The sequence below is a fragment of the Triticum aestivum genome, chromosome 2D, assembly GCF_018294505.1.
Source record: "Triticum aestivum cultivar Chinese Spring chromosome 2D, IWGSC CS RefSeq v2.1, whole genome shotgun sequence".
NCBI lineage: Eukaryota > Viridiplantae > Streptophyta > Magnoliopsida > Poales > Poaceae > Triticum > Triticum aestivum.
In genome coordinates, this window is record NC_057799.1 from 58,922,389 (window position 1) to 58,943,699 (window position 21,311).

Below are 21,311 nucleotides of genomic sequence, written 5' to 3' on the forward strand. Positions count from 1 at the left end.
TGTCACTTAATTAAGATTTTGTTAAGTCTCAGTCGAGATCTAGCCAGATCCGTATGTTTACATGATGAGATGGCATGTGTGCATGCATGTTGATAGGATTATCTATTTAGATATAGAAGAACATACTATATATGGTATGTGCATCAACAAATGGTAGGAGTATAGTTTTTGTTCTAGCAACATGACTGCGCAAGAGCAACCCGGCCATTTTGCGACCGAGCCGGCATCGCGCGCGTCGGTGAGCTCACGCCGCTGCGTCACGGCGATGACACGCCCCGACGTCGGCTCGCGCGCAGGGACACACATCGATCTACCATGGCGGGGCCTGCCCCGGACGCGCCGTAGCCCGTAGCTCCACGTTCCGCGCCGCTTCCTCCTCCGTCGCTCTCGCGGTCTCGCTCACCTTTCTCTAACTTTTCCTCCCAATTTCTCACCGCCCGCCGGCCGCACCAATAAAAACTTGAGCCGTGCGCGGTGAGCACGCCCTACTCTCCAGGCCCTCTAATAGCTCGCAAGCTAGCTAGCATGGTATCTTGCGGCGGCGCGGGCGATGACGGCGGGCACTCACGGCCGGCGGGGGTTTATGACGACCTGGTGGAGGTGCGCGAGCACGCGGCGACGCTGCAGACCATGCTGCAGGGGTCGCCGAGAGTGTCGGCCGTGGACGCGAGGGAGCTCGTGAAGGGGATGATGGCCAAGCTGTCCAGCGCTATGTCGGTGTTGGGCACCACCGGCGGCGGCGTGGAGGCGTCTTCCGGGGCAGTCCGGGGACCGGGTGGGAGGAAGAAGAGATCAGGCATGGCATCCGGCCCGCACCGCCGGAGCACCTCCAGGAGAAGGTGATCAAGGAAAGCCTAGCTATAGCTCGTTTTCACTAGAAAAAACACCACAGCATGCTCCGACTATCTGTTTTGCAAATTGTACTATTCATTTGGCGGCCTAGTGGGGTAACTTTAAGCGCCAATGATCAGTGGACGAAAGGTATAGGCTGCTTCTGATGACCTGACCAAGTTCGTTGTTGTTTTTGTCAAAAGTAGATGCTGCCAATTAAGATTTCTTGGGCATGCACGCATGCATGGGTCTATCAAATCATATGTACTGTAGTTGTTAATTAATCATGTCTGTTATGCATGGCAGGTCGAAGAGCCCTTTCATCAACATGGTCACTGCTAGGACGCTCAACGATGGCAAGACATGGAGGAAGTACGGCCAAAAATATATTCATGCCTCTACTAACCCGAGGTACACATATCACATATGTGTGTATGTAGTGTAGTACTCGTGCATGTTTGTGTCTGCGCGAGGTACTTACATATATTTCTTTTTCTGTTGTGCTACAAATTACCCCCTCCGTTCTCATAATATAAAAGCTTTTTTGACACTACACTGTGTGAGGGAGTAATTTGAAAGAAAAGGGAAAAAAAATAACTGAGGTAGTATGAAGTGAGGTGTCATGCATGCAGAACCGAAAAAGAAACAACACAACGTCACTACGTCGACTTGTCAAAGTATAGCTGAAGAGTGATTGTTGAATCATTAGTTGAAGCTAGCCAAAGACACTTACCAACTGTCTGATTTGCTAGTTGAGCTTTTTAATTTTATCCTTTTGATTAGCTAGTTGTTCTTGTATATATTGTGGTATTAACTAGGCTCTAGCTGGCTAGTAGAGCTATATATAATTTGCATATGCACAATGGCACATCCAGGAGCTACTACAGGTGCTCTCATAAGCCAGACCAGGGCTGTCAGGCCACGAGGCAGGTCCAAGAATCCGACTCCAACCCATCGGAGTACATCATCAGCTACTACGGCCAGCACACCTGCAAGGACCCCTCCACGTTCCGATCACTCGTCATCCAAGGCGCCGCCGACGCTGCCCCGCCAGCAGACTGCTCAAACCTCATCAGCTTCACAACGATCAATGGCGCGGCTGCGAGCACGAGCACTTTTGCTCATCGTCTCGTGAAAGAAGCGGTTGATCTTCATCCGATGCTTTCCTACCGCTTCTCCAACTACAGCTCCTCGCCACCGGTTCAGGAGGGTGTCTCCAGCGGCTTGCTGTCGCCGGCTGGCCACGGGAAGTTCATGCAGTACGCCGGCGGGCAGCTCGTCGACGTTATTGGCCGAAGGACGTCGCCGTTGACCGTGGGATCAGCTCCGGCGGAGTACTGGCCGGTGGTGGGAGTCGCCGGCGTCGACACGAACGCTGGCGCAGGCATGGACAGCTTCCCTTCCTCGCCGAGCAGCCTCGGGTTCATGTCGGGATCGTTAGGGGGGTCATTTGGCAATAATATTGACGACGACGACCTCTTCGGCTTCGATTCCTGACCAAGGTCGTGTACCCATACATACGGAAAAAAATCTGGTACGACCGGGTCGCACGAGGCCAAACGGGAGACCACCTCGCGCGCATGACATCTGGCGTACGAATCTCAACGCAGCGTTCGCCTGGCTTCCAGCCCAGCCCACCCCACTTCCGTTTCCCACGCCCCACGCCCCGTCCTTTCAGCTTCTAATCTGTTTCATCTTCCAAAACGAAAAAACTCATCTCCGTCTCTTCCAACTTGCCGGCGACGGCGTGCCAAGATGGCGCAGCCCGACGAGGGCAACGAGGCACTGGATCGGGAGACCACCTCTCTGCCCACGGCTACTCTAATTAGGGTAAGTTCAATAATCAGTACACATGCCACACCTAGCACAATCCTCTCTTACTGAAGCCTCTTTTGATTGATTCAATTACCTTGCAGAAATTTCCGGCGACTGAGACTAATGGCCAGCCCTCGATGAGCAGCACCCCGGTGGCCTCTGCTCCAGAATCCTTTCTGCCCACAGCTACTCCAACCATGGTAAGTTCAGTAACCAGTACGCATGCAACAGCTAGCATGATCCTCTCTTCCTGAAGCATCTCTTGATTGATTCAATTACCTTGCAGCAATTGCCAAGAACTGAGACTAATGGCCAGCCGAGAATGAGCAACACACCAGTGAATAATCAAGACAAACAAGATGCAGATAATGCTCCAAGAGTTGGGAAGTGCTTTGATCGCAGCGTCAACTCTTAGATGCCAATCGCCACATGATTAAGCAAATGAGGACATCGGGAATTAAACAAGCCGAAATGAACATCTTTTGGACTGATGGACAAGCTATCATGGACTATTCTGTCTTTGGAGAAGCCCTTTCCTTTGACACCAAATTTTCAACAAATAAGTTTCAAATGCCATTTGCTCCGTTTATTGGTGTTAATCATCACAAGCAGACTATTCTTTTTGGTGCAGCACTACTATCTAATGAATCTGCAGATACCTTTGAGTGGGTTTTTAGAACCTTTCTACAAGCTATGTCTGGTAAGCAGCCTGAAACAATATTCACCGATCAATGTGCCGCCATTATAAATGCTATTGGAAGGGTTTTCCCAAGAACACGACATCGTCTTTGTTTATGGCATTTGTATCAAAATGCTGCAAAACATCTAAGTCAAGTAATCAGCGACAATGATAATTTTCTTAAAGAATTCAAAAGGTGTGTGTATGAAGATAGATCACTGGCACATTTTGAGAATAGATGGCATGAGCTATTGCTTAAGTATCAGATTGAGGATAATTCTTGGATAAGCAATCATTACAAGTTGTGTGGGAAGTGGGCTACTATCTATCGCCGCGATTCTTTTAGTGCATATATGACATCAACCCAAAGGAGTGAAGGAATGAACAATGTGTTCAAGAAAACTTTCCGCAAAAGGCTTTGTCTTTCTGAATTGATAGAAGCATATGATAAGTGCATTGCTCATCTTCGCCGGAAAGAAAAATATGAAGACTACAAGTCACGCCATACCATTCCAGTACCCTGCCTACCAAACCTACCTTTGTTGAAGACTGCGGCTGAATCATATACTGGGACACTCTATTCCGAGTTTCAAGAGGAATTCAAGAAGCAATTCAGTTTATCATGTATTTTCCTGAGCACCGATGGCACTTACAAGTTACAAGGTGACATCTTTCGAGTACAAGAATGATGAAGCCATAGTGGCTTTCAACCCAGCTACTTTGGAGATATCTTGTTCATGCAAATTGTATGGTTGTGTAGGTACGTAATACATGCTTCCTCGTTTGCCTAAAATTGTTCTAAATGTTATATGTATATTGTGCAACCCTTCTGAAATTGTTCTAAATGTTATATGTATATTGTGCAACCCTTCTGAAATTGCTCTAAATGTTGTAGGTATATTGTGCAAGCACGCTCATAAGGTTTTCACATGCTGCAATATCATCATCCTGCCAAGTCAGTACATATCGAACAGATGGACGAAGTATGCAAAACAAGAAATTTTTACATCAAAACTGAATTGCAATGATAGCTTAGAATCCATGTTTGCACATACTTCTCGAAAGATGATTTCACTTGCATTGAAGTGCAAAACATCAAAGGAGGTTCTTACACATCTCAACAATGGTATTGATAAGTTGGCTTTGGAAGCACTAGAATTACTTAGCAATTTGAGCTAATTGGCACATTCACACACGGCGCAACTCGCATGCATGGGGTAGTAGTAATATTTTATTACGAAGGTATTGTGTATGCATGTATATTGGGCATGTGGATAGCAGGTAATATGTTTGTATTGGATGTTTTGTAAACATATACTAGTACTAGGGAGTATGCATGTTTGCCAGTACGACCTTGAATTATGGGTTTATGTTAAATTTTGTTTAAATAATAGTATTAGAATGTTTTATCGCCTTGCACAATAAGAAAAGGTACTCAATTGTCTCTTGTCCAAAATAAAAGCTTTGCAATTTTTATTGTTAAACCAAGTGGCAAGCCTCGTCATCTATCTCAGATTCTCAGTCAACAACTTTAATGGTGAAATCAATATGATTTCTCCATTACTGGGAAAAGCACAACAAGATCATTTTCGAGGAATCTCAACAAGGAGGAGCACTTGAGACTACCCATATTGGAGAGTTACTTAGACTAGTGAAACTACCCATATTGGGGAGTAACTTAGACTAGTAACATGCATATGTTACTCATCTATATTCTATAGTGGGGAGTAACATATGTGTGGTGTCATGCAACACTTAATTTATGACAAAAAGAGCAGTGACATTCGTACGTATACCAGTTTACAAAAAAGTTGTGCACTAGTTCAATCTAATGAAGACTGTTATTTCCATGTCTTGCTCTTAGGTGGTCATTCCCTCTCTCACAATCTGATTTTTTATATAAAGTAGTACATAAGAGTATGATTTCTATAACAAAATCGGACCAAAAGCATTACAAATTTACAATTTTTGGAGATGAAAGCTCCATCTCAGCAAGATTTAGAATGCATACTTTGGTTAACTAGTACATTAAACAATTGCGCATGGTTTGACAATACAACCCGGTTTTTAGCTATCCTTTATAGCCTTTCAATTAAGTTACACTAGTAGAAAACAGGGCATTGGTTCGGCCCTCGTAATACCATTAATCCCGGTTCGCTCACGAACCGGGACCAAAGGAGGCAACTGTCCCGGTTCGTGAGCCCAGGGGGCCGGCCGGGCCACGTGGGCCATTTGTCCCGGTTCATCTGGACCTTTTGGTCCCGGTTCCACGCACGAACCGAGACCAATGCGCCTCGCCCCTGGCCCATGACCATTAGTCCCGGTTTGTGCCACAAACCGGGACTAAAGGGTTGGTCCTAGTTGCGGTCAGAGTTTAGTCCCACCTCGCCAACCGAAGGGCGCTCACACCGGTTTATAAGCCCGTCCCTCTCTGCCTTGTTGAGATCCTCTCAAAGTGAAAATAGATGCCCTTATACAGGGAATTTGACCTAAATTCAGAGTAAATTTCTTTGAAATTCATAGAAATTTATTATGAATTTAGGTTGAATTCTCTCTATAGGCGCATCAATGCTCATTTTTTTATGTTGGGGTTGGCGATCTTTACAGACTTTTTGTGTGTTGAATATGCACCATTCAAAATCAGTCTCTGCTTTGAATGGTTCATTTTGAACACACGATAAATTTTAAAAAATGAAATCCCTTTGTAACAGACGAGTTTCCGTATGAAATCCTGATACTTCGAAAGAGATTGTCCATTTTGTTCACGAAGTGCATCCAGCTTTTGCCGTAACCCTCTCACTTTTTAGCACATGCTATGTGGGTGAAATGATGATACCATGCCAACTTTCAACCTTTTCAGAGCTCATTTGTAGGGCTTTTCAATTTCGTGATCATTTAGCTCAAAACAATCCGTCACTGCATGAAAAATAACAAATGAAGTCAGAAAGGGTTGAAAATTGATGATGTGGCTTTGAATGGTGCATTTTGAACACACAAAAAGTCTGGAGTTTAAATAAGTTCAAGAAAATGAAATTCCCTCGTAACAGATGAGTTTTCTTCCAAAACCCCGATACTTCGAAAGAGATTGTCCATTTTGTTCACGAATTGCATCCAGCTTTTGCCGGGACCCTCTCAACTTTTTAGCACATGCTATGTGGGTGAAATGATGATATCATGCCAACTTTCAACCTTTTCAGAGTTCATTTGTAGGGTTTTTCAATTTTAGGTTCATTTGAAATGCTTTCCAATTTTAGGGTCTTATAGCTCAAAATAATTAGTAAATGCATGAAAAATAACAAACGAAGTCAGAAAGGATTGAAAAATGATGATGTGGCTTTGAATGGTGCATTTTGAACACACAAAAAGTCAGGAGTTCAAATAAGTTTTAAAAAATGAAATCCCTTTGTAACAGACTAGTTTCCGTATGAAATCCTGATACTTTGAAAGAGATTGTCCGTTTTGTACACGAAGTGCATCCAGTTTTTGCCGTAACCCTCTCAACTTTCTTGCACATGCTATGTGGATGAAATGATGATACCATGCCAACTTTCAACCTTTTCAGAGTTCATTTGAAATGCTTTTTAATTTTAGGGTCTTATAGTTCAAAATAGTCAGTAAATGCATGAAAAATGGTGCATGAAAAATAACAAATAAAATAAATAAGTAATTAGAAACAAAATAATATAAACTTTATTAAAATATATAAGTAGAAACAAAATAAAATAAACTTTAATAAAATTTATGAAACTAAAATTAACAAAGTATTTTCTGTTCAAAACATTATAAGAAACCTCTAGTATTATTGAAACTAAAATTATATAAAATTGATGCAACTAAAATTATCGAAGTATTTTCTGTTCAAAATCATTAAAAGCAAAAAGAATTTTCATAAAGAACTTTTTTTGTTAGAAACTTTAATAGCAAAAAGAATTATCATAAAGTAAAATAAATAAGTAATTAGAAACAAAATAAAATAAAATAAATAAGTTTTTTGTTGTGAGTAAAAACAAAACAAAATAAAAAAGCAAAAAAGAAAACAAAAAATGGCAAAAAATAAAAAATATGCCACCTACTGGGCCACCACGGCCTGAATACGACTAGAAACCCATCCATGGGCCAGGATTCAGGCCTGCAGAAGGCCCAATAGGCCCATCAAGCATAGCAGTAACAATTAGGCATGTAAGCCTGCAATGGAGAGGAGCTCGAGAGGGGTGCGGCAGTGGGGCTTATAAACCACTGCGCGCCCCTCTCAACTAGAGAGGTGGGACTAAACTCCCACCACCACCCTGCTGTGCAAGGCCTTTGGTCCCGGTTGGTGGCACCAACCGGGACTAAAGGGGTGCTTTGGTACCGGTTCGTGGCACCAACCGGAACCAATGCCCCCCCTTTAGTCCCGGTTGGTGCCACCAACTGGGACCAAAGGCCGCCGCTTCCCGCCCTTTGGGCTGCTGAAAAGAGGCATTTGGTCCCGGTTGGTGGCACCAACCGGGACTAAAGGTCGCATACGTCCCGGTTGCTGTCATGAACCGGGACCAAAGGCCTGGGTATATAAGTAGCACTTAGGAAAATTTGACGAACTCATCGCCAGTTGCCCCCCGGCCCGCCCGACGACGCCGAGCTCATCGACGCCGCCAGGCTGCCCAAATCGACGTCGTCCGCTGCCCCGACGCCGCCGCCGCCCCGACGCCGTCCGCGCGCCCCCGTCGTCGCCCCTGCCCCGTCGCCGCCAGGCTGCCCCGACGTTGCCCGCCGCCCCCGCCGACGCCGTCGTCGTCGCCCGCGCCCGTCGTCGCCGTCGCTGCGGGGAAGCACCATGCCGGCTCCCGCGACCAGTTCATCCGCGAGGCCGTTCATCCGCCGCCGCACCGATTCCGGCCGGCGACCTCAACCCCTCCCCGCGCTGTGAGCCCCTGCCTCCTCCCCTTTCCTTCTCATTGTCGTCCCCGCACGCCATCCGTAAGCGCGCGCCACCGCCAACCATCGTTGCCGTCGCCGACCACCGGCCTATTTTTCATTTTTTTTGTTATGATGTATGTATGTATGTTCACTGTATAATGCTCTGTATATGATGTATAATACTCGTTTTTGCATTTTTTTTGTACCAAGAAAAAGGTCTATTTTTTGGTGATATGTATGTTCATATGCTCATAATATTTAAGAAAATGTTCATATGCTCATTTAAGAAAATGTTCATATGTAACATTTAAGAAAAAAAGTAAATGTATGTATGTTCATATGCAAAGAATTATTTTTGGATGAAATGAGATGAGATGAGATATGTTTTGTGTTGGAGAAGAAAAGAGGAAGAAGGAAGAAGAAGGAAAAGAGGGTCGGGGGGGGGGGGGTCGATATAGCCCCTCCCCGATAACATTTTTTTCCATGTATATATGCAAAAGTTACATTTTTTGAAAAGTTTTATATATCTAGCTAGGAAAGGAAGAAGAAGAAGAAAAAGAATGAGAGGAAAAAGGAAAATAAGAAGAGGAAGAAAGGAGAAGAAGAGGAGAGGAAGAAGAGGAGAAATAAATAAGAAGAAGAAAAAAGAAGAAAAAGAAGAGGAGAAGAAGAAAGGAATAGAGGAGAAGAAGAGAAAATAGAATATGAATATTCTATTTTCTCTTCTTCTCCTCTATTCCTTTCTTCTTCTCCTCTTTTTTTTCTTTTTTTTTCTTCAATCTTCACCTGTATTAATATCTTCTTCTCCTCTTTTTATTTCTTCTTCGTCTTCTTATTTTTTATCGGATATGTCATTGTCGATATACCCCGTGTCCCGATAACTTCAACACGAGGGGGGGTTCGACCTACCCCCTCCCCGATAACATTATTTTCCCATGTATGTATGTCGTCGTTGTCGATATAACCCTCTCCCGGATAACTTCGACCGTGATAACTTATACCACGGGAGCACCCCCCGGCCCTGTCGCTCGACCAAAACTCTCGAGGACACCCAAACCCTAGAGAAAAACGATGTCGGTCTGGGGGGAGGAATACTTTGACGCTGAGAGTTAAACAGGAGCATGACCTCGTTGGAATTGAACTGTTGAATGTTCCATTTGAGGAGTTCTTCCAGTTTTTCAATCAAAAGGCCCTCGATAAATCAACGATCACTTGCTACTGTCTGTAAGTAGTACTACTTCTGTCATTAAGTCTCTCTATATAGGTCAGCTCTTTCATTGCATGTATTTATAATTATCCTCGCTATATTATGCAGATTGAAGATCGCCGAATTGAAGAAAAGACAAATCGGTGATATCGGATTCATTAACACAAATCTCATAGATGCAACTGAGGTTAAATATCCTGCCGAAAATACCGAGGCCAACTTGCTACGATCGTTGGTAATAAATAAAAACTAAGATATAATACTCTTTCCTTACAACTTCAAGTGAGTGTTACTGTCTTGTGCATATTCGGTTTCCCTTATTAGTCCAGGTTATAGTAATGTAATTGATGACTTATGCATGTGTGTGCTGCTTCCATTATATTCTCCTAGAGATTAAGCTTGAGCAGGGAGTAGTAACCGTCTTAGACTCGAGACGAAAAGATCCCAGGACTATGCGGACATGACTCAAATGCTCGAGAAGTAAGTTAAATCGATCATTATCCACCATATCAGCAACTTTGTTCATTTTCTGATATCAAGTAATTGTTTTCTTTGTCTGGCAGGGTTTGGAGAAAATTCAACAAAAAAGCTCCGGGACTGCTGAAGAAGCTGCAATTTAGACACCCGAAAGTAAGTACTATAGTAGCATGTTCCGCGCATCTCCTAGTGATTCAAGCGCTAGTTTCATCAATACCATTTAGCATGCTTGCTTATCAGTTTGATTGACCTCTATTTCTTGTAAAGTGGTTGTGGCAGGAACCCGGGAATAATTACTGTGGATACTACGTTTGCGAGTCCATTCGCTACACGAACTGTGAGCGGGGCTACTCTGACGAACAATATGAAGTGCGTAAGCAATAATATTCACAATTTTATTTTATTACCATCATTTGTGTTGAGTTTCATTTATTCATATATATATATATGTATTGCCCCCCTTCTTCAAATTAGATCTTTCGGATGCGGGATGAACTCCTAGCACTAGATCGTATGCGAGCAATTCAAGAGGAATTGGCGGCATTCTTCCTTGACCACGTGATCGCTGAAAACGGAGAATACTATGTGGACCCTGTGTTCTTACAATTTAAGGAGATTATATTGTAAGAGATAATTATTGTATATATGTAGCCGGTAGTGTCGGATAGATATACGAGAACTTGTTGTTCGACCAATCTCTCAGAGAAGGAGAGGTGGTCGATATCACTTCTCTCTGTATGCATATGTTCATGACGATCTTCTGTTTCCTTCTTTTGCTTACTAGCTAGTGTGTCTAGTCCTCTCCATACGTATATAGTACGTAGCGTCGACCAAGCACGGAGATAAGAAAGGACAATTCTCTCTATTAATTAGCTAGCTAACACAATATATGAAACACCTAAATTAACCCCCCAAAACCCCCAACCCCCCCCCCCCCCCCCCCCCCCTAAAAACAAAAACCCCAGCCCCTGAAATGCTGACGCATGGATGCCTATTGGTCCCGGTTAGTGCCACCAACCGGGACCAAAGGCCCTCCTGCCTGGGCTCGCCGCACCGGCCACGTGGAGGCCCATCTGTCCCGGTTCGTGTAAGAATCGGGACTAAAGGGTTAGGGCATTAGTAACGACCCTTTAGTCCTGGTTCAAAAACCGGGACAAAAGGCCCTTACCAACCGGGACAATAGGCCCTTTTTCTACTAGTGTTACTAGTATATGCCTTTGTTTACTAGATGATGCATGTCACTAAGCTAACCCTTGAAACCAAGACACTGCCAGACAAGGGTCTGCGTCGATGCTTGGTTGGACCAATGGATATCCACGTTGGCCCTAACGACAATGAAAGTTGGAAAATGTTTTCTTTGCTTCTAGAGTTATTGTCATGCCAACTTTCCAAGTCTTTCACTCCAAAGACTTTGGCTATGCCATGTACAGTACTGGAAAAACTGGTGCAATTGGCTCAACCAGTCACCACATGGCTCCAAGAAATTTCACATAGAAAGCAAAAGCAAAACCTCATGCATGCATTAGTTCTCCAGGTGATAAGCTCACGGAAACAAAAGCAAATAACATGTGTAGCTTCTTCAACATCTTTGTTTATCTTACGTTCCTCAAAAAATAAAGCAACGAAAAGTACTTGTCTGGTCACCACGAGTGGTCTCAAGTTCTCATCAAGTCAGTCCCGTTACATCCAGTTCTTATCTGAGTACTTTACATCTGTAAAAGTTGAGTGCTCTTTTCCTCTCGTGGCGTATATTCCAGATATGCTACCCAGTAAAAGTTGAGCTAAGCTTCAGCACCAAGGACTAAAGTCTAAAGTAGATGATCCTTTCAGTTCATGGAGAAATTTCAACTATATATACCTCCGAACATTCCCTGTCTTAGCTAGTGCTGGTGGATCTAGCTTTCTGCTTTTGTGCATGTGAATCTGGCTTTCTGATTCGGTTCATTAGTTGTTCTTAAACTAAACTATAATCAAGTAACTCACTGTCACGTACATGCACTACTTAAAGTTGTCATAATACGACAAATGTTTACTTCCAAATCGCATGGGGAAATGTCTTAGCCTTCCTTTCACTAAATCTATCAGCTCGGATATATATGAGGCCATGTTGTCGTGCTTGTTTATCCGCAAATCACGAGAGGCAGTTACTTTTTAGGTTGAAGATTTTACGTGCGGATCAAAATCACCTGCCACAGAAGTAGAATCTGACCGATGCTACTGTCTTGGTAAAGGAATTCTTCCTTGATCGGTTCATAGACCCCATCAAAGGGGGAGATATTTCCTCCAAGATGTGGCAGCGTGCTTCTAAAGCATGGTGCACTAACTAATCTTCAGCTGGTAGGTACGAACACTGTTCTTAGCTAGATTTTTTCTTGTTGAGTAAGCTCATAAGAGTATATGAGATGTTTTTCCTAAAGCAGTAGACTTGCACATCACTGGCTGGCAATGGTGTCATATTTTGTGTGGATCATGATACAAGTGCGATTCACACTAATCAAGTGTTAGGCATTACTACTTATTTGTACGAGCGGCTATTAGTGATTTTACAGGGAGACAAGTCTATGTTAAACCTTGAGTTTATAGAATTGTGTGACATCAAACTCTAAACAGGAAATAAGCAACTTACCGTTCTCAGTCAATTCAGGTCGAAGACCTGTTTGGCCTAGCAAGAAATGGACAATCCCAACAGGGATGATTCGTTACTCTCACTTACTACCGACCCACATGTTTCCCAAATCTCTCTCTCTCTCTCTCTCTCTCTCACACACACACACACACACACACATGCGTTGGGGAAGACGACGTCGAAGATGCATATCTCTGTGGCTTATGGGGCTTGGGATTCTTTCACTATAGGACATTGCCACTGAGGGTGTGCGCGGCATTGATTTAGAGTGGAGTACAATCACCAAGTAGGGTGGGTGCGGGAAGCCAATGCCAACCTTGCTCAAGTAGAGCATGCCGTTATTGGTGCGTATGGGGTGGTAGTCATGGTAGAGAGCAAGGAGTAACCCATCTGTGGAGGTGTGGCAGACGATACGCATGGAGAGCATGAGAAGATCGAATGTGGTGGTACGGAGCACATCGACGAGCTCTCTAAAGCCGAGGTTGTTGGAGAAGAAGCAACCCTCTACTGATTTGAAAGGACCTCAACATACAATATATACCATGGTATGTCCATAACTGCAAATAGGAACGACATGGAATATAAATGGGAACAACACTAAAAACTAACCACTTAGAGATAAAAAAATTTGCGAGGGTTAGAGATAAATATTTAACTTAAGAAAATGCTCAGTAAAAGCATTAAGCGTTGATGATCTTTACGTCTGAGCATGGTAATCAACTATGTCATGAAACTTAGCAATTATGAGACCTTATAAAATCTAACACACACTACAACCAAAGAATATATTAATATGATTAGATAGGTGCCAAAAGAAGTAAAAATACAATACGATTGGAAGGTCAATAAAGATGGCACCTTTGCCACCATTTACATGGAAATCATATTCCCCGCACAGTGTGGTGAATAGCAAATACACCCTCTCCCCACGACACCGCTTTGGGCCAGCCCATGTGCCCTAAGGCTGCAGTCTTGTGATTTGTTTCTCCGTTCTTTCCCTTTTTTTCTGCCGGTTTTGTTTGTACTGGGTTTAGGGCAGGATTTTTTCCCTTTTAAATTATTTCTGCTTTTCTTTTCCTCTAATCAGTTTTTCCCTATCTTCTACGTTTTTATTTTTTATTATAAAATTATCTTATGACATGGGGTTAATTTTCTAGAAGAAATTCACGATTCTAAAAAAACACGACGTACCTTTTTAATAAACATCATAATCTTTCTATACATAAACTATGATTTGTTTTTAAAATACAGGATGAGAATATTTCTAAATAAACGAATATTATTTTGGTACCATGAATATTTATAACATTGTGACATCTTCTAAATTGGATATATTTTTAATTTGCAAAAAATTTGAAATTAGTCATTACTATAAAAATTCGCACAAAAATATATTATGCATCGTGGGCAATCCCTCCTAATGGACTGTGTCCCATTGTAACGTGCGGGTGCGTTTACCAGCAAACCCTATATTTTGCACATTACATGAAATAGTCAGGGCTTTGCACTGGGGGCGGCACATTTTTCATTTTATTTTTATTTTGTCTATTTCATTTTTCCCTTTTTTCCAATTTAATTTTTACTTTTGTTTTACATAAATTATTAAAATATTCGTTTTTTTCTAAAAACTTGTTCATATTTTCAGAAAATGTTCCTGTTATCCAATTTTGTTCAGAAATATAAAAAATAGTTCAGAAATTCGAAACAAGTTTAGAATCTAAAAAATGTTCCTGCTTTTGCAAAAAAATAGAAATTTAAGAAAATGTTCATGTTCCTATTTGGAACTTTCAAAAAATGATCAAAACTAAAAAAATGTACACACTTCCCAAAAAAGTTCCAAATGTTTTTGCACTGTTTAGATAATATTTTTAGAAAACAAAAATATTTGCCTTTTATAAAATAATTCACATTTTTCAAAGAAATGTTTGAAATTTTTTAATAGTGTGCGGATATGCTACAGAATTTAGTACTTCATATTTTGCGTATTCATTTTGTCACGTATATTAGTAAGGTGAACTGGCTAGCAACACCCGTACGCATACCAGTGGTCAGGAGGTTTATTCCTGGTGGAGACACTTCTAATTTAGTATATTTTACTTTAGATATGGAAAACCTTGCAGTCCAATTACGAAGGACCGACCATATCAGCGGTCACGACACGAATTACATCACCGAAAAATGCTCTCTACAGGTTTCGAACTCACGCAGTTCCACTAACACATGAGTTTTGCTAACCACTTGAGCTACATGAAATTAGTGATAGGTAGTAGCGCCAACTACATAATAACAATATTTCAGCGCTATTTCATTGGCGGTAGATTTTTTGAATTATTTGACAGAAAAAAAATCATGAATTTGAAAAGTTTCATGGATTTCAAAAAAAGTTCTTTGATTTCCAAGAAAAGTTCACAAACTTAAAAAAAGTTCAACAATTTTCAAACAAAAGTTCATCGATTTTGAAAAAAAGTACATCAAATTTGAAAAAATACTTGATATGTCTCCATCGTATCTATTTTTCCAAACTCTTTTGCCCTTGTTTTGGACTCTAACTTGCATGATTTGAATGGAACTAAGCCGGACTGACGCTGTTTTCAACAAATTGCCATGGTGTTATTTTTATGCAGAATAAAAAGTTTTCGGAATGACCTGAAACTTCACGGAGATAAGTTTTGAAATTAATAAAAAATATTGGCGAAATAATCAACCGAAGGGGGCCCACACCCTGGCCACAAGGGTGGGGGCGCGCCCTACCCCCTGGGCGCGCCCTCCAACCTTGTGGGCCCCCTGGACCTCCACCGACCTCAACTCCAACCCCATATATTCACGTTCGGGGAGAAAAAAAAACAGAGAGAAGGATTCATCGCATTTTACGATACGGAGCCGCCGCCAAGCCGTGTTCTTCCTCGAGAGGGCAGATCTGGAGTCCGTCTTGGGCTCCGGAGAGGGGAATCCATCGCCATCGTCATGCATCATCAACCATCCTCCATCACCAATTTCATGATGCTCACCGCCTTGCGTGAGTAATCCCATCGTAGGCTTGCTGGACGGTGATGGGTTGGATGAGATTTACCATGTAATCGAGTTAGTTTTGTTAGGGTTTGATCCTTAGTATCCACTATGTTCTAAGATTGATGTTGCTATGACTTTGTTATGCTTAATGTTTGTCACTAGGGCCCGAGTGCCATGATTTCAGATCTGAACCTATTATGTTTTCGTGAATATATTTGCGTTCTTGATCCTATCTTGCAAGTCAATAGTCACCTACTACGTGTTATTATCCGCAACCCCGGAGTGACAATAGTCGGGACCACTCCCGGTGATGACCGTGGTTTGAGGAGTTCATGTATTCACTAAGTGTTAATGCTTTGGTCCGGTACTCTATTGAAAGGAGGCCTTAATATGCCTTAGTTTCCAATAGGACCCCGCTGCCATGGGTGGGTAGGACAAAAGATGTCATGCAAGTTCTTTTCCATAAGCACATATGACTATATTCGGAATACATGCCTACATTATATTGATGAATTGAAGCTAGTTCTATGTCACCCTATGTTATAACCGTTGCATGCATGATGAATGCCATCCGACATAATTATCCATCATTGATCCATTGCCTATGAGCTCGTTTCATATTGATCTTTGCTCCGTTACTTTTCCGTTGCCACTGTTACAGTTACTTCCATACTACTTTGCTACTAAACATTTTGTGGCAGATATTAAGTCTTACAGGTGTGGTTGAATTGACAACTCAGCTGCTAATACTTGAGAATATTCTTTGGCTCCCTTGTGTCGAATCCATAAATTTAGGTTGAATACTCTACCCTCGAAAACTGTTGCGATCCCCTATACTTGTGGGTTATCAAGACCTTTTTCCGGCGCTGTTGCTGGGGAGCATAGCTCTAGTCTCTCAGTCACTTGGGATTTATATCTGTTGATCACTATGAGTGTTGGGGAACGCAGTAATAATTCAAAATTTTGCTACGTGTCACCAAGATCAATCTAGGAGAAGCTAGCAACGAGAGAGAGGGAGTGCATCTTCATACCCTTGAAGATCGCTAAGCGGAAGCGTTACAAGAACGCGGTTGATGGAGTCGTACTCGCGGCGATTCAAATCGCGGAAGATCCGATCCAAGCGTCGAACGGACGGCGCCTCCGCGTTCAACACACGTACAGCCCGGGGACGTCTCCTTCTTGATCCAGCAAGGGGAGAGGAGAAGTTGAGGGAGAACTCCGGCAGCACGACGGCGTGGTGGTGGAGCTCGTGGTTCTCCGGCGGAGCTTCACTGCGCTCAACGGAGGAGGAGTTGGAAAGGGAGGGTTGCGTGATAACCCACAAGTATAGGGGATCGCAATAGTTTTCGAGGGTAGAGTATTCAACCCAAATTTATTGATTCGACACAAGGGGAGCCAAAGAATATTCTCAAGTATTAGCAGTTGAGTTGTCAATTCAACCACACCTGAAAGACTTAATATCTGCAGCAAAGTATTTAGTAGCAAAGTAATATGGAAGTAACGGCAACGGTGGCAAAAGTAACAATAGCAGTTTTGTAGTAATCGTAACAGTGGCAATGGAAAAGTAACTAAGCAAAGATCAATATGTGAAAAGCTCGTAGGCAATGGATCAGTGATGGATAATTATGTCGGATGAGATTCCTCATGCAAAAGTTATAACATAGGGTGACACAGAACTAGCTCCAGTTCATCAATGTAATGTAGGCATGTATTCTGAATATAGTCATACGTGCTTATGGAAAAGAACTTCCATGACATCTTTTGTCCTACCCTCCCGTGGTAGCGGGATCCTATTGGAAACTAAGGCATATTAAGGCCTCCTTTTAATAGAGTACTGGACCAAAGGATTAACACTTAGTGAATACATGAACTCCTCAAACTACGGTCATCACCGGAAATGGTCCCGATTATTGTCACTTCGGGGTTGCCGGATCATAACACGTAGTAGGTGACTATTAATTTGCAAGATAGGATCAATAACTCACATATATATTCATGAAAACATAATAGGTTCAGATCTGAATTCATGGCACTCGGGTCCTAGTGACAAGCATTAAGCATAGCAAAGTCATAGCAACATCAATCTCAGAACATAATGGATACTAGGGATCAAACCCTAACAAAACTAACTCGATTACATGGTAAATCTCATCCAACCCATCACCGTCCAGCAAGCCTACGATGGAATTACTCACGCACGGCATCATGAAATTGGTGATGGAGGATGGTTGATGATGACGACGGCGACGGATTCCCCTCTCCGGAGCCCCGAACGGACTCCAGATCAGCCCTCCCGAAAGAGATTAGGGCTTGGCGACGGCTCCGAATCGTAAAACGCGATGAATCCTTCTCCTGATTCTTTTCTCCCCGAACGTGAATATATGGAGTTGGAGTTGAGGTCGGTGGAGTCTCAGGGGGCCCATGAGGCAGGGGGCGCGCCCTACACCCTCATGGACAGGGTGTGGGCCCCCTGATGCTGATTCTTTCGCCAGTATTTTTTATTTATTCCAAAAATATTCTCCGTAAAGTTTCAGGTCATTCCAAGAACTTTTATTTCTGCACAAAAATAACACCATGGCAATTCTGCTGAAAACAGCGTCAGTCCGGGTTAGTTCCATTCAAATCATGCAAGTTAGAGTCCAAAACAAGGGCAAAAGTGTTTGGGAAAGTAGATACGTTGGAGATGTATCAACTCCCCCAAGCTTAAACCTTTGCTTGTCCTCAAGCAATTCAGTTGACAAACTGAAAGTGATAAAGAAAAACTTTTACAAACTCTGTTTGATCTTGTTGTTGCAAATATGTAAAGCCAGCATTCAAGTTTTCAGCAAAGATTATGAACTAACCATATTCACAATAACATTTAGGTCTCATGTTTACTCATATCAATGGCATAATCAACTAGCGAGCAATAATAATAAATCTCGAATGAAAACACTTCTCAAAACAATCATAATATGATATAACAAGACGGTATCTCGCTAGCCCTTTTTGAGACCGCAAAACATAAATGCAGAGCACCTCTGAAGATCAAGGACTGACTAGACATTATAATTCATGGTAAAAGAGATCCAGTCATAGTCATACTCAATGTAAATTAATAGTAATGCATGCAAATGACAGCGGTGCTCTCCAACTGGTGCTTTTTAATAAGAGGATGATGACTCAACATAAAAGTAAATAGATAGGCCCTTCGCAGAGGGAAGCAGGGATTTGCAGAGGTGCCAGAGCTCGAGTTTTGAAACAGAGATAAATAATATTTTGAGTGGCATACTTTCATTGTCAACATAACAACCGAGAGATCTCGATATCTTCCATGCTACACACATTATAGGCGGTTCCCAAACAGAATGGTAAAGTTTATACTCCCCCACCACCAACAAGCATCAATCCATGGCTTGCCCGAAACAACGGGTGCCTCCACTAACAACAGTCCCGGGGGAGTTTTGTTTGCAATTATTTTGATTTGAGCATGGGACTGGGCATCTCGTTTACCGGCCATTTTCTCGTGAATGGTGAGCGGAGTCCACTCATCGTGAGAATAACCCGCCTAGCATGGAAGATATAGACAGCCCTAGTTCATACATGAGCTATTCGAGCATACAAAATAGAATTTCATTTGAAGGTTTAGAGTTTGGCACATACAAATTTACTTGGAACGGCAGGTAGATACTGCATATAGGAAGGTATGGTGGACTCATATAGAATAACTTTGGGGTTTACGGAAGTGGATGCACAAGCAGTATTCTCGCTTAGTACAAGTGAAGGATAGAAAAAGACTGGGAAGCGACCAACTAGAGAGTGACAACAGTCATGAACATGCATTAAAATTAATCAACACTGAGTGCAAGCCACTTGAATATAAATATTGGGGAGGCTATGTTGATTTTGTTTCAACTACATGCATGAACATGTGCCAAGTCAAGCCACTTGAATCGTTCAAAGGAGGATACCACCCTATTGTTGGGAATCGTAGCATAATTTAAAAATTTCCTACGCTCACCAAGATGCATCTATGGAGTCTACTAGCAACGAGGGGAAAGGAGTGGATCTACATACCCTTGTAGATCGCGAGCGGAAGCGTTCCAATGAACGTGGATGACGGAGTCGTACTCGCCGTGATCCAAATCACCGATGACCAAGTGCCGAACGGACGGCACCTCCGCGTTCAACACACGTACGGTGCAGCGACGTCTCCTCCTTCTTGATCCAGCAAGGGGGAAGGAGAGGTTGATGGAGATCCAACAGCACGACGGCATGGTGGTGGATGTAGCGGGTCTCCGGCAGGGCTTCGCCGAGCTTCTGCGAGAGAGAGAGAGAGGTGTTGCAGGGGAGGAGGGAGGCGCCCAAGGCTTAGATCTTGCTGCCCTCCCTTCCCCCCACTATATATAGGGCCAAGGGAGAGGGGGGGGCGCAGCCTTGCCCCTTCCTTCAAGGAAGGGTGCGGCCAGGGGGGAGTCCTTCCCCCCCAAGGCACCTCGGAGGTGCCTTCCCCCTTTAGGACTCTCCCTTCTTTCTTATTTCTTGCGCATGGGCCTCTTGGGGCTGGTGCCCTTGGCCCATATAGGCCAAGGCGCACCCCTTACAGCCCATGTGGCCCCCCGGGGCTGGTGGACCCCCGGACCCCTTTCGGCACTCCCGGTACAATACCGATAAAGCGCGAAACTTTTCCGGCGACCAAAATAAGACTTCCCATATATAAATCTTTACCTCCGGACCATTCCGGAACCTCTCGTGACGTCCGGGATCTCATCCGGGACTCCGAACAACTTTCGGGTTTCCGCATACATATATCTCTACAACCCTAGCGTCACCGGACCTTAAGTGTGTAGACCCTACGGGTTCGGGAGACATGCAGACATGACCGAGACGCCTCTCCGGTCAATAACCAACAGCGGGATCTGGATACCCATGTTGGCTCCCACATGTTCCACGATGATATCATCGGATGAACCACGGTGTCGAGGATTCAATCAATCCGTATGCAATTCCCTTTGTCAATCGGTATGTTACTTGCCCGAGATTCGATCGTCGGTATCCCAATACCTTGTTCAATCTCGTTACCGGCAAGTCTCTTTACTCGTACCGCAATGCATGATCCCGTGACTAACGCCTTAGTCATATTGAGCTCATTATGATGATGCATTACCGAGTGGGCCCAGAGATACCTCTCCGTCACACGGAGTGACAAATCCCAGTCTCGATCCGTGCCAACCCAACAGACACTTTCGGAGATACCCGTAATGCACCTTTATAGTCACCCAGTTACGTTGTGACGTTTGGCACACCCAAAGCACTCCTACGGTATCCGGGAGTTGCACGATCTCATGGTCCAAGGAAAAGATACTTGACATTGGAAAAGCTCTAGCAAACGAAACTACACGATCTTTTATGCTATGCTTAGGATTGGGTCTTGTCCATCACATCATTCTCCTAATGATGTGATCCCGTTATCAATGACATCCAATGTCCATAGTCAGGAAACCATGACTATCTGTTGATCAACGAGCTAGTCAACTAGAGGCTTACTAGGGACAGGTTGAGGTCTATGTATTCACACATGTATCACGATCTCCGGACAATACAATTATAGCATGAATAATAGACAATTACCATGAACAAAGAAATATAATAATAACCATTTATTATTGCCTCTAGGGCATATTTCCAACACCTATCATACCACATCACAACCATTTTAATAGCATGTTGGCACGCAAGGTAAACCATTATAGACTCATAGCTAATTAGGCATGGCATGAGCAACTATAATC

General features: G+C 43.2%; 1 protein-coding gene across 1 annotated transcript; it reads left to right on the forward strand.

The window, feature by feature from the left end:
* Positions 1–525: 525 nt before the first annotated feature.
* LOC123048701 (WRKY transcription factor 6) lies at positions 526–2,328 on the forward strand. Its single transcript, XM_044471745.1, has 3 exons — positions 526–839; positions 1,138–1,242; positions 1,707–2,328. Exons 1-3 carry the CDS (start codon positions 526–528, stop codon positions 2,326–2,328), a joined length of 1,041 nt encoding a protein of 346 aa, XP_044327680.1.
* Positions 2,329–21,311: the final 18,983 nt, after the last annotated feature.

Excerpts from the sequence above, each read along its gene's own strand:
- LOC123048701 (XM_044471745.1), top strand. The coding sequence starts at position 526 with ATGGTATCTTGCGGCGGCGCGGGCGATGACGGCGGGCACTCACGGCCG. Across the intron at positions 840-1,137 it reads CGGAGCACCTCCAGGAGAAG|GTCGAAGAGCCCTTTCATCA; the intron begins GTGATCAAGGAA and ends TATGCATGGCAG. Across the intron at positions 1,243-1,706 it reads CATGCCTCTACTAACCCGAG|GAGCTACTACAGGTGCTCTC; the intron begins GTACACATATCA and ends TGGCACATCCAG.